The 12,776-nt window shown below is 42.2% G+C and overlaps 1 protein-coding gene across 10 annotated transcripts in view; it reads left to right on the top strand.

The window, feature by feature from the left end:
- Window positions 1-12,776, top strand: part of NCOA1 (nuclear receptor coactivator 1) — a 262,467-nt gene that overhangs the window by 221,258 nt on the left and 28,433 nt on the right. For all 10 annotated transcript variants that reach the window (XR_011386747.1, XM_051843198.2, XM_051843199.2 and 7 more), the window contains 2 exons: window positions 1,610-1,778; window positions 2,985-3,299. Coding sequence is in view for 9 of the 10 variants with exons in the window: in XM_051843198.2 (XP_051699158.1) it covers window positions 1,610-1,778; window positions 2,985-3,299 (484 nt within the window). In the remaining variant the exon portion in view is untranslated. The remainder of the gene's footprint in view (window positions 1-1,609; window positions 1,779-2,984; window positions 3,300-12,776) is intronic.

The following is a 12,776-nucleotide window of genomic DNA, read 5'->3' as shown; positions in this document are numbered from 1 at the left end:
TTATGTGAAAGGTAAATACAAAGCATGTGTTGGTTCACTCCCCAAATGTTCACAACGGCAGCGCTGGGCCATAATGAAACTAGGAGCTGGGAACTCAGATTGGTTCTCCCAGATGGGTAGCAGGAACCCTACTACTTGAAGCATCACCTGCTGTCTCCCAGGGTGCATGTTAGCAGGGGCTGGGATTTAAACCCAGGCACTGCAATATGGGTTGCAGGCAGCAACCCAGCAGCAGCTTAACTGCTTGGCCAGACTCTCACCCCAGAATTTAATTTCTTCATCCACACGGGCAGCTTACTCCTTAACACAGAGTGCATCTCACAACCAAGGGATGAGTAGATAGTGTAGAGTGTTGTTCAGAGCCTTAATGTGAACTCTGTAACCATTTACCTTCCCAGAAGTATCCGTTTAGTTATATTTCCATATTAGTGTTTGGATTAACTTTCTGTATATTTCAAGTTTCATGCGTCACTTGGTATAAGTTTGGATTAGACTATTTTCTACATGTAGTCAATGAACAGTTTGTTGCTTAAAGCTTAGCATATTTCATTTTTCCAGTTTGATTTCATTTATATGTGGTAGTCACGTCATCTTATCAATATGGTTTGTTCATCTTTGAAAGTTAAATAATATAATATGTACTTTTTTGCTTATGGTTAAATTATCAATTAATGGCATCCATAGAATAAATTCATTATAAATAGGTTTTTTGGGGGGAGGGGATTTTATTTTTATTAAAATTTCTTCCCCCCCCCTTTTTTTTTTAACTGCATTTGGGTAACAAGCTGTTTTCTAAGTCAATATGAAGAATATGAAAACAAGTTCAGTCATTAACAGAAGAATGAAAAATGTATTCAAACTATATACCAAATTTTTATTTAATTTCTAAACCTTAGGCATAGGACATTGTGTTACAGTAGAATTGATTGTCAAGCATCCCACAGAGAATTTTCTAGAACCAGATATGCACAGATATATGCATATGAGGGCATGTCAGTAAGTTGTAGAAAATGGAATTAAAAGATGTTTATTTTGGTGCAAAAAATTTTTGAAATCTATGCATAATTTTTTCATGAATTTTTTGAGAACTGTTCAATATGTGTGGATTTCAAAATTTTTTCAAAGATTTTATTTATTCGAGAGGCAGAGTTAACAGAGAGCGAGAAAGGTACAGAGGGAAAGGTTTTCCATCTGCTGTTTCACTCCCCAAATGACCGCAACAGCCAGAGTTGGGTCTATGCAAAGCCAGGAGCTTCTTCTGGGCCTCCCACGCCAGTGCAGGACCCCAAGCACTTGGGCCATCTTCTACTGCTATCCCAGGCCATAAGCAGAGAGCTGGGTTGGAAGAGGAGCAGCCAAAACACAAAACGGTGCGCATACAGGATTCTGGTGCCGCAGGCAGACGCTTAGCCTACTAGCCACAGCGCTAGTCCCAGGATTTCAAAATTTTTGAGCAAGTCATCATAAACTTGCCTTTTAATTCCATTTCCATTTTTTTAAGTAGCTTTGCGTGCGTGATCATATATATATAGGTGTGTGTATTTATTTGCTTTCTTTAGAGTGAAAAACAATTTGCTGTCAGTCTGAAACTTTTTTTTTGTTCCTATAGCCAGTGTATTAGTTCACAATTAGATGAACTTCTCTGTCCACCAACAACAGTAGAAGGAAGAAATGATGAGAAGGCTCTTCTTGAACAACTGGTATCCTTTCTCAGTGGCAAAGATGAAACTGAGCTGGCTGAACTAGACAGAGCTCTGGGAATTGACAAACTTGTTCAGGTATTTATTAAAGGAACCTTTTTTTTTTTTTTTTTTTTTTTTTTTTTTTTTGACAGGCAGAGTGGACAGTGAGAGAGAGAGACAGAGAGAAAGGTCTTCCTTTGCCGTTGGTTCACCCTCCAATGGCCACCGCGGCCAGCGCGCTGCGGCCGGCGCACCGCGCTGATCCGATGGCAGGAGCCAGGAGCCAGGAGCCAGGAGCCAGGTGCTTTTAAAGGAACCATTATTTAAATGGTATAGCATTGAGGAACTAGAAAAGTGTTTTTAAATGAGATTTTTCCATATTGTTTTCACTGTGCTTTAGCTAACTGTTTTATAATTTACTCCTTGTGAAAGTTTAAAAATGCATAGTAGTTAAGTAATTAGGTCTTTTAAGTAAAAGGTATTACAATAATTAGAAATAGTTAAAGTCCTAGCTTTTCACTATGGGGTACAATCTGATAAGGTCTATCTAGAACAGAACCCAGATTTATATCATCACTTTTTATTTAAAGATTTAATTCATTCTTCAACCTATATATTCCATGATATTTCAGCTTCCAGGTTGGCATTTTTCAAACTGTAAGGTGATAAATTCTAATTAGTGCATCATGATCAACATTTTCCAAATGGGATTAGATGAGTGTGAAATACAAAATGTCCCAGTGCGTAGCTAATAAACAGAGGAAGTTAGGTTTCATGAAACTCCTTTCAGTCGCATATACACCTAACATCACCATTTAAATTGTGCATCTGATAGTAATAGTCAAAATGTTTGAAAGGCTTCTTTTACATCAGCCATGGATTTTTTTCAAATAAGGTAAAAGCATGAATTCTGTGTTTGAGATATAAAAATACCTAATCAGTTCCTCCTTTAGGAATCTGCTTCTTATGGGAACCCATTAAATGTAAAGTTTATTGGTTCTTAAACTTTATGATAAAGTTCTTTTCAAGCCTTTTAATCATTTCATTGATTTGATTTTATTTCAACCATATCTTCATGTTTTACTGAGATTTTAAGTATTTCGTTCAATCTGTTTTTCCATTTCAAAAGCACCTTTCATAAATGATTCCTTTAAGTAGCAAACTTCTGGAGAGTACAAATTCAGAATGAAAATATGACCATTTCTAAGAGCTAACCAATCTCAGATCTAAAATTATATAAAGAAGCATGTCATTTATTGACAGAAATTTACTTGTGCAATGTCCTGTCTTCTGTTCCGACAGGGCGGTGGCTTAGACGTGTTATCCGACAGATTTCCACCTCAACAAGCAGCAGCACCTTTGATGATGGAAGAGAGACCCAACCTTTATTCCCAGCCGTACTCCTCTCCTTCCCCGACCGCCAGTCTCCCGAGCCCTTTCCAAGGCATGGTCAGGCAGAAGCCTTCGCTGGGGACTGTGCCTGTCCAGGTGACACCTCCACGAGGGGCGTTTTCTGCCGGCATGGGCATGCAGCCCAGGCAGACTCTCAGCCGACCTCCGGCTGCACCTAACCAACTTCGACTTCAGCTGCAACAGAGGTTACAGGGGCAGCAGCAGGTGAGTGCTCTTGTTTAGCAGTTGAGACTTTTTTAAGGTATGTAGCACATTTTTCTTTTATTTCTCCTTTATACATAATTTATTTGCAATTATATTCACTTCAATAAAGATATAAAAATAAAACTTTGGGATCCATCAGGGTACTCTGCTCTGTACATAGAGCCTTAAATTTTCCCTTTTTTTTTTCTTCAGGTTTTTTTTAAAAAAAGTTTATTAGTATAAAGAGAACAAATTTTGTGTATTTCATAGGTACAATTCCAAGAAGACAACAAGATTTCCCTTTACCCCTCCCTCCCTCCCTCCATCCCCCTGCTTCCTTCTTTTCTTCTCTTTAATTCTTGCAAAACCATAATTTCAATCCACTCTGTAATCACAGGCTTAATACACCACTAAGCACAATATTCCACAAGTAACAAGCAGGAAGAAGGCAGTTCCTCAGACGTATAGACAAGGGCTGAGAACAGTCAGGTCACAGAATGGCCCTTTCATTCCTATACAGTGTTTTGTATTCTATATTAACTACCACATATCCGAGAAAACATATGATATTTGTCTTTTGGGGACTAGAAAACCCCAATACTATATTAAAGGTGTCAAGTGAACTCCCACAGCCTCATGAAGCCCTCAAAGAAGCATTCCTGGTCTGCTAAACCCTTTGATTCAGTTGAAGACTCCTGACTCACAACAGAGCACTTTCAGACTTGTACCTTGAAAGCTAGTTGATTTTTGTTTTCTGGGATATAAATTATTGAAATAATAATAATAATAATCATATAATTATTAAATTAATAAAGAGAAATGACTTAGTTTATAAAGTAGAGCATCAAGAAATATTATTAATGATTGCTGGGACAGAAATTAATGTTTGGAATTGGAGACTGACGCCTAGTGGTATTATCATATTAGGAGAGTGGTGGAGGGGATGGTTTGAGGCCTGGGAATTGTGAGAAAGTGAGTAGACAGTGAAAGTTGCTGCTGCACTTTGTGTTCTTTAAATCTCAGGGAGGCATATGCAGAGTTCTGGTGGCCTTGGTAGCCAACAGAGTGAAATGTTCACGTTGTTCACGTTGAAGCAACACAGAATTTTGGGCTCACTATGTTTGTGGGTTTTTTTTGTTTGTTTTTTGTTTGTTTGTTTGTTTGTTTTGCCAGGAAGAGTTAGACAGTGAGAGAGAGAGCCAGAGAGAGAGTTATAGACAGTGAGAGAGAGACAGAGAGAAAGGTCTTCCTTCCGTTGGTTCACTCCCCTAATGGCCGCTACAGCCAGCGCTGCACCGATCTGAAACCAGGAGCCTCGTGCTTCCTCCCAGTCTCCCATGTGGGTGCAGGCACCCAAGCACTTGGGCCATCCTCCACTGCCTTCCTGGGCCACAGCAGAGAGCTGGACTGGAAGAGGAGCAACCGGGACAGAACCGGCGTCCCAACCGGTACTAGAACCCAGTGTGCCTGCACCACAGGCCGAGGATTAGCCAAGTGAGCTGCGGCGCCGGCTGCTCACTGTGTTTTAAATCCTCAGATATGTTAGCAAACAACAAGAACTCAGACTGCCACAGAAGACAGTAACTGCCACCTAACAAGCTGCTTCATCCAGGCCTACTCTGGGTTTTGGGCCGCAAGTTCTTGCAGTTTGAGGGGCGGTGGGTTCAGCTCTACTTGTGTTTCAGGCACAAGTTGTTTTACACGTGTGTCCACCTACAGGCTTTCTGAGATCTGTTCTGGCCAAGGCTTGTCTCAGTCAGTCTGAGTCTCACTTAAGGTGCTTTCAGCCACAGTCAACTCCAAATAGTAAAACAATGAGAGAATATTCTGACTCAGATGTTAAGTTAATCCACAATAGAGACAGGTCAAGGTGAGGTTGTTTTGGAGGTTCAGGTGTGTTATAAAGGACCCCATTCTTTTTATCTTTTTCCTCTGCAATTCCTGGCATGCCATGGTTACAAGCATCACATGCAAGCAGACCTCCAACTACCAGGAGAGAATAGATTGTTTGTTTCTTATGTATCTCTTTTCCCATGTCATCAAGTTTTTCCCAGAGGCTCTCTTCCTCCCCAACTCCACTCCACCCACCCACCCCCCAAAATAAGACAAAAAGGAAAAAGAAAATACAAGGGGAGACAGTGCTGCATGTCTGGCCGGCTAGAACTGTGTCACACTCATGCCCTTAAGTAATTGTTGACAAGATCTGACTCAGTACTCCTGGATCACCCCTTGAGTCACATGTTTTGGGATGGTCAGCTAAACAAAATTGTGTTTGTCATCAAGGAAGAAAGAGTAACAGGTGTAGGTTAGCATAACAATACCTGATACAATTAAGACATTGTTCACACTTGGGATTAGTGAATGGGGATGGTACACCCACTCTTGTCTGAAATTCTGGTAAACAACACTATGCGTATTTCAAGTGAATGAATATGCATATAAAAAATTTAAATGTCAGTCAAGGGATGGACATTTGGTACAGGGTTAAGATGCCACTTGGGATGCCTGCATCCCATGTTAGAGTGCCTGGTCTAAGACCTGGCTCCACTTGGGGTCCAGCCTTCCACTAATGCACACCCTGGGAGACAGCAGTGATGAGCCAGGGTGACTCCACGTGCTAGAGCTGGATTGCTGTCCCCTTTCTCCTGACATCAAACTCACCCAGTCCCAGCTCTTGTGGGCCTTGGAGAGCAAATCAGCAGGTGGAAGATGTCCATCAGTCTGCCTCTGTCTCTCTGCCTCTCAAATAAATAAAAATATTTTTAAAAATTCAGTCATATAGCATCTATTTGGAGACACAGAAAGCAAGCATGAGGGAAAAGTTACATTCAATTCATATAGCTACTTATATAGAAAATCTGAGAGAACCTACAATTAAAACAGAGTTTCAATGAGGTTTTTAGATAAAAGAACAAGAAACAAAAATTAATGGCAATATTTTTTACTAGCAATAATCAATTAGAACATATAGCTTCCAAATATATTCATAATGTATAAAACTTAGAAAAGTATAAATCATAATTGAAAACCAGAAAGAAGATTGAAAGAAAATATATTCCTAAATTGAAAGACTATCACAAAGATGGCAATCATTCTAAATTAATCATTAAGTTCAGTGGAATTCCAGCAAGATCTCAGCTTGAAATTCAACTAATATTAAATTTTTTTCAGTAGTATCAATATAGTTTTGAAGGAAAATTAAGGCAAACTTGCATTACCAAATACCAAGATTTAAAACAAAGTCTTAAATAATGTGGAACTAGCATAAGGATAGACAGTTCTACCAGTTACAGCATAATAGCCCATCCCTGGACATATTTGGGAACTTAATAAGGGACAGGGGTAGCAACTGGTGGGAAGAGGATTGCCTGTGTAACAAATGCAATAAATGTAATGAATTAGATTCTATCTCATATAATACAGAAAAATAAAATTCTAGATGTTTTAGTAACCTGAATGTGAATGTGAGGATCTCTCTATGGCCTCTTTTTAAAAAAATGACATAAAAGGTTAATATTTTCTTTTGAATTTAAAATGTATAAGATAGAAGACAGCATAAACAAGGTTCTAAGCCAACCCACAGACTCAGAAGATACTGGCAAGCCCGTATAACGGGGAAAGAATACATCAGGTTTGTAATGTGGTATTCATAAGGCACTTACGTGATTGGATTCATGTCCCCTACTCTCCCTCTTCTAAAACACTCAGGAGACTGAGCAAGAATTCATCACAGTGCCCAAGACTTGAGAAGAGACTGAAAGAGACATACTCGAATCTACAACGTAGTTTGTTTCCTTTTAATGAACGTTAAGAAGATCAGTTTAAAATTAGATATGGGAAAACAACTTAAATTTAAAAAATTAAAGGATAGATATGATTTCTTGGCTCTAAGTATATCTCACTGACTGGAATATGGTACACAGGAGTAAAAATATTCTTGACATTTTAGATTTGATTATACAGTATGAGTAGTCCCTAGGTTGGGGAGGGAGATTAAAAACATTCTGAAAACTAGTGTGGTTGCGCTGCCTGAAACTTTGTAGCACAGCAGGTTAACCTAATGCTTGGGGTACTGACACCCCATTCTGGAACACTGGTTTAAGTCCCAGATAGTCTGCTTCTGATCCAGCTTCCTGCTGTTGCACCTGGCCCTTCACTGTTGTTCTGCCTCTAAAATAAATTAACCATTAAAAAAAAAAAAAAAAACCAGCAAAAATGAAAGGAAAAGCTGGTAATTAGAACATAATATAGAGGCCAGCTCTGTGGCGTAATGGGTAAAGCTGCTGCCTGCAGCATATGGACACTGGTTCAAGTCCCAGCTGCTCCACTTCCAATCCAGCTCTCTGCTATGGCCTGGGAAAGCAGTGGAGGATGGCCCAAGGCCTTGGACCTGTGCACCCATGTGGGAGACCCGGAAGAGGCTCCTGGCTCCTGGCTTTGGATTGGCTCAGCTCTAGCCATTGAGGCCATCTGGGGAGTGAACCAGCGGATGGAAGACCTCTCTCTCTCTCTCTCTCTCTCTCTCTCTCTCTCTCTCTGCCTTTTAAATAAATAAATAAATCTTAAAAAAAAAAAAAAAAACACAAAAAAAACCTTTTTTTAAAAAGGAACATAATATAACCATATAAGCCTTTAGGTATAGTGTCTACTTACACCTCAAATGAGCAAAGACCCAAGAAATGTATCCACTATACCAATAAATGACTTTTAAAGTTTGATCTGAGAAAAGAACAGCAGCAAAAATAGGTAGATCTACTGCTTACAGAAGATGGTGTGAAATTGGCTAATGAAAAATACAATTCTGCTTCAGTTTTGTTTTCTTTCTAGCAAAGACTGTACTGTCAAGAGAAGAATTTAAAGAGGGAATAACAGTTGAAACAGATAAATACGGTATACTTCATCACCTTACAACAAGTCCAAATATGTTATGTGTTAGTGTACTGAAGGAATCACATATCTGGTAAAGGAACCACCCTTGATAATTTATGTGTATTATAGAAAATAGAAGGACCTTGTGGCCAGCATTGTGGTGCAGCGGGTTAAGCTGCCACCTGCTCTGTCGGCATCCCACATGAGCATCTGCTCAAGTCCTGGCTGCTCCCTGCTGATGTGCCTGGGAAAGCAGTGGAATATAGCCCAAGTCTTCCTGGCTTTGGCATGGGCCAGCTGTGACAATTCTGGGTGTGCCCAGTGGGTGGAAGATATTTCTCTCTGGCCCCCCCAAATCTGTAACTCCGCCTTTCAAATAAGTCTTTAAAAAGGAGGGGGGAAGACAGAAGGAGGGAGGGAGGGAGGAAGAAAAGGAAGGAAAAGAGGAAGGGAAAAGGAAAGATAGAAATAGAAGCAAAATGCAGAAAAAGTAGATTTCACCTCCGAATTTCTGGCAATGAAAACTATTAGGAGAATAAGCTGCTTTAAAGAACACATTATCGGGGCCGGCGCCGCGGCTCACTAGGCTAATCCTCCGCCTAGCGGCGCCGGCACACCGGGTTCTAGTCCCGGTCAGGGCGCCGGATTCTGTCCCGGTTGCCCCTCTTCCAGGCCAGCTCTCTGCTGTGGCCAGGGAGTGCAGTGGAGGATGGCCCAAGTCCTTGGGCCCTGCACCCCATGGGAGACCAGGAAAAGCACCTGGCTCCTGGCTCCTGCCATCGGATCAGCGCGGTGCGCCGGCCGCAGCGCGCCGGCCGCGGCGGCCATTGGAGGGTGAACCAACGGCAAAGGAAGACCTTTCTCTCTGTCTCTCTCTCTCACTGTCCACTCTGCCTGTCAAAAAAAACAAAACAAAAAAAAGAACACATTATTGGGGGCCGGCACCATGGCTCACTTAGTTAATCCTCTGCCTTGCAGCGCCAGCATCCCATATGGGTGCTGGGTTCTAGTCCCGGTTGCTCCTCTTCCAGTCCAGCTCTCTGCTGTGGCCCAGGAAGGCAGTGGTGCTTGGGCCCTGCACCCGCATGGGAGACCAGGAGGAAGCACCTGGCTCCTGGCTTCGGATCAGCGCAGCGCCAGCCGTAGCAGCCATTTGGAGAGTGAACCAACGGAAGGAAGACCTTTGCCTCTCTCTCTCTCTCTCTCTCTCTCTCTCTCTCTCTCTCTCTCACTGTCTAACTCTGTCAAAAACAAACAAACAAACAAAAAAACACATTATTTTGGCAAGATTTTGTGCTCTTGCTGGATCAGACTTTCTCAACATCAACACTTAATTGTTTGGGACTGGGGAGTTGTCCTGTGTGTTGAAGGGTGTTTTACAGCATCCCAGGCCTCTTCCAGCTACACATTTAGTAGCAACCCCTCCTCAAGTTGTCACCTTCAAAAATGTCTTCAGACATTGCTGATGTTCCTTTGAGGGCAGAACCACTCCTGGTTGAGAATTTCTGGACTTGATGACCATCTTTAAGGCTTCCTGTAGAAAGACTTCTTGGTAAGGCTTCGGGGAAAAGCCCATTCCTGCAGACCAAGTGACAGCCAGCCTGCCCTGTGTATGTTCTTGTTTTATATGTGTAGGTGGGGTTTGTATTCTTCCACCAGGCTTAAGTCCAAAATTTTCTTCTGTACTATACAACAGGTCTTTTTTGAAAAATAGTACTCAGTTTATTTTTTTTAAAGATTTATTTATTTGAAAGAGTTACACAGAGAAGAGAGGCAGAGAGAGAGAGAGAGAGAGAGGTGTCTTCCATCCAATGGTTCACTCCCCAAATGGCTGCAATGGCTGGAGCCGCGCGGATCCGAAGCCAGGAGCCAGGAGCTTCCTCTGGTCTCCCACATGGGGGCAGGGGCCCAAGGACCTGGGCCATCTTCTGCTTTCCCAGGCCATAGCAGAGAGATGGACAGGAAGTGGAGCATCCAGGTCTCGAACCGGCACCCATCTTGGTTTATTTTAAAATTTAGTCAGGAAAAATTGCATTAGAGTTTTTACTTAGTTATGTAACATCATGTAAATGTGATCGTGCTATTAAATTATTGTTAAGCATATTAAGTATAGTTCATTTATTTTCAGCAAGCCTTTTGATACGGCTTTTAAAAAAATTTATTTATTTATTTGAAAGACAGAATTAGAGAGAGAGGTAGAGACAGAGAGAGAGGTCTTCTGTCTACCGGTTCACTCCCCAGATGGCCACAACAGCCAGAGCTGCACCGATCCAAAGCCAGGAGCCAAGAGCTTCCTCCAGGTCTCCCATGCAGGTGCCAGGGCCCAAGCACTTGGACCACACCCTCCACTACCATCCCAGGCCATAGCAGAGAGCTGGATTGGAAGAGGAGCAGCCGGGACTAGAACCAGTGCCCATATGGGATATTGGCACTTTAGGTCAGGGCATCCACCGCTGCACCACAGCACCGGCTCCAGCGCACCGTGCTGATCCGAAGGCAGGAGCCAGGTGCTTCTCCTGGTCTCCCATGGGGTGCAGGGCCCAAGCACTTGGGCCATCCTCCACTGCACTCCTGGGCCACAGCAGAGAGCTGGCCTGGAAGAGGGGCAACCGGGACAGAATCCAGCGCCCCGACCAGGACCAGAACCCGGTGTGCCGGCACCGCTAGGCAGAGGATTAGCCTAGTGAGCCGCGGCGCCGGCCCTTTATAGACTTTAAGGAGTACCAACTTCTCCCCTCCAAAGGCTAATTTTCTTTTTTTTTTTTTTTTATCTTTTATTTAATGAATATAAATTTCCAAAGTACGACTCATGGGTTACAATGGCTTTCCCCCCCATACCGTCCCTCCCACCCACAACCCTCCCCTTTCCCACTCCCTCTCCCCTTCCATTCACATCAAGATTCATTTTCGATTATCTTAATATACAGAAGATCAGCTTAGTATACCTTAAGTAAGGATTTCAACAGTTTGTTCCCACACAGAAACATAAAGTGAAAAATAATAGATGATTTTTTTTAAATGATGATGAAATCAGATCAGACCTATTGTCATGTTTAATCCCAGTGAGAGTCAAGTTGGGAATTGATAATTTCTTTTTTTTTTTTTTTTTTTTACAGAAAATCAGTTTAGTGTACATTAAGTAAAGATTTCAATCGTTTGCACCCCCGTAGAAACACAAAGTGAAATATACTGTTTGAGTACTCGTTATAGCATTAAGCCTCAGTGTACAGCACATTAAGGACAGAGATCCTACATGAGGAGTAAGTGCACAGTGACTCCTGTTGTTGACTTTACAAATTGACATTCCTGTTTATGGCATCAATAATCTCCCTATGCACCAGTCATGAGTTTCCAAGGCTATGGAAGCCCCTTGAGTTCTCCGACTCTTATCTTGTTTAGACAAGGTCATAGTCAAAGTGGAGGTTCTCTCCTCCCTTCAGAGAAAGGCACCTCCCTCTTTGAAGACCTGTTCTTTCCACTGGGATCTCACTCACAGAGATCTTTTTGCCAGAGTGTCTTGGCTTTCCATGCCTGAAATACTCTCATGGGCTTTTCAGCCAGATCCGAGTGCCTTTAGGGCTGATTCTGAGGCCAGAGTGCTATTTAGGACATCCGCCATTCTATGAGTCTGCTGAGTATCTAAAGATTTATTTTATTTATTTGAAAGGCAGAGTTACAGAGAGACTTGAACAGGCACCCATAGGGGGTGCCAGCTTCACTGGCAGAGGCTTTACCCACTACGCCACAAGGGTAATATTTCCTAGCCCCAAAAGCTAATATTTCCAAGGAGGCAGAGATTATAGTGATCCTTTTTGGAAGGCTTCATAGGGGAAAGTTGAGCCTGACCTGGTTGTTAGAAAATAGATAGAATTTGAGTACTCTGAAGGGCCGTGTCGAGGTGGGACTGATGTACACAGTACTTAAGTTGCACACAGAGTTAAAGGAAGGGAAAAATGTACCAGGGTGATTTTAAGGGCAGAAATAGACTAAGTTTCTTATTCCAGAAAGTGCTTGTAGATTTCCATTGTTTAGAATATTTCCTTCTGTTGAAAAAATCATGATACTGCCTAGCAAACATCTTTTCTTTGTCCTCTCTCATTTCATTTTCACATTATCTCACAATTCAAAGAATATATAAAGCTATAAGTTTGGGATCCCAAGTCACACTCTGCCTGCAGTTTTCCTTCTCCTCATCACTAAATATTAATCTATGTTCACTCTCCTCATTTCCTTTGCTCTTGTTTTTATACTCGTTCTCTTGGCCTTACGTTAACTTCTTGCCACCTGACATTCTCATTCCTTAGACTCCGCTGAGCTGACTTACGGCCCGTTCCCCACCTCCTGTCCCTGGGCTGAGGTAGATGCACCCGCTGTGTTGCTATAGATGTCTCCATCTATGCAAGTACAGTCCTGCGCATTGCAGTTGAGTGTTGACCTCCGTCACTCAATAGGGAATTCCCAGGAAATAGGAACCTGCTCCCAACTTGATGAAGTTATCTTTTTTTTTTTTTTTTGACAGGCAGAGTGGACAGTGAGAGAGAGAGACAGAGAAACAGGTCTTCCTTTGCCGTTGGTTCACCCTCCAATGGCCGCTGCGGCCGGCGCACTGCGCTGATCCGATGGCAGGAG

The sequence above is a fragment of the Oryctolagus cuniculus genome, chromosome 2, assembly GCF_964237555.1.
Source record: "Oryctolagus cuniculus chromosome 2, mOryCun1.1, whole genome shotgun sequence".
In the NCBI taxonomy this organism is placed as follows: domain Eukaryota; kingdom Metazoa; phylum Chordata; class Mammalia; order Lagomorpha; family Leporidae; genus Oryctolagus; species Oryctolagus cuniculus.
The sequence above is the reverse complement of the archived record's forward strand: the minus strand, read 5'-3'. Positions and strand labels throughout refer to the sequence as shown.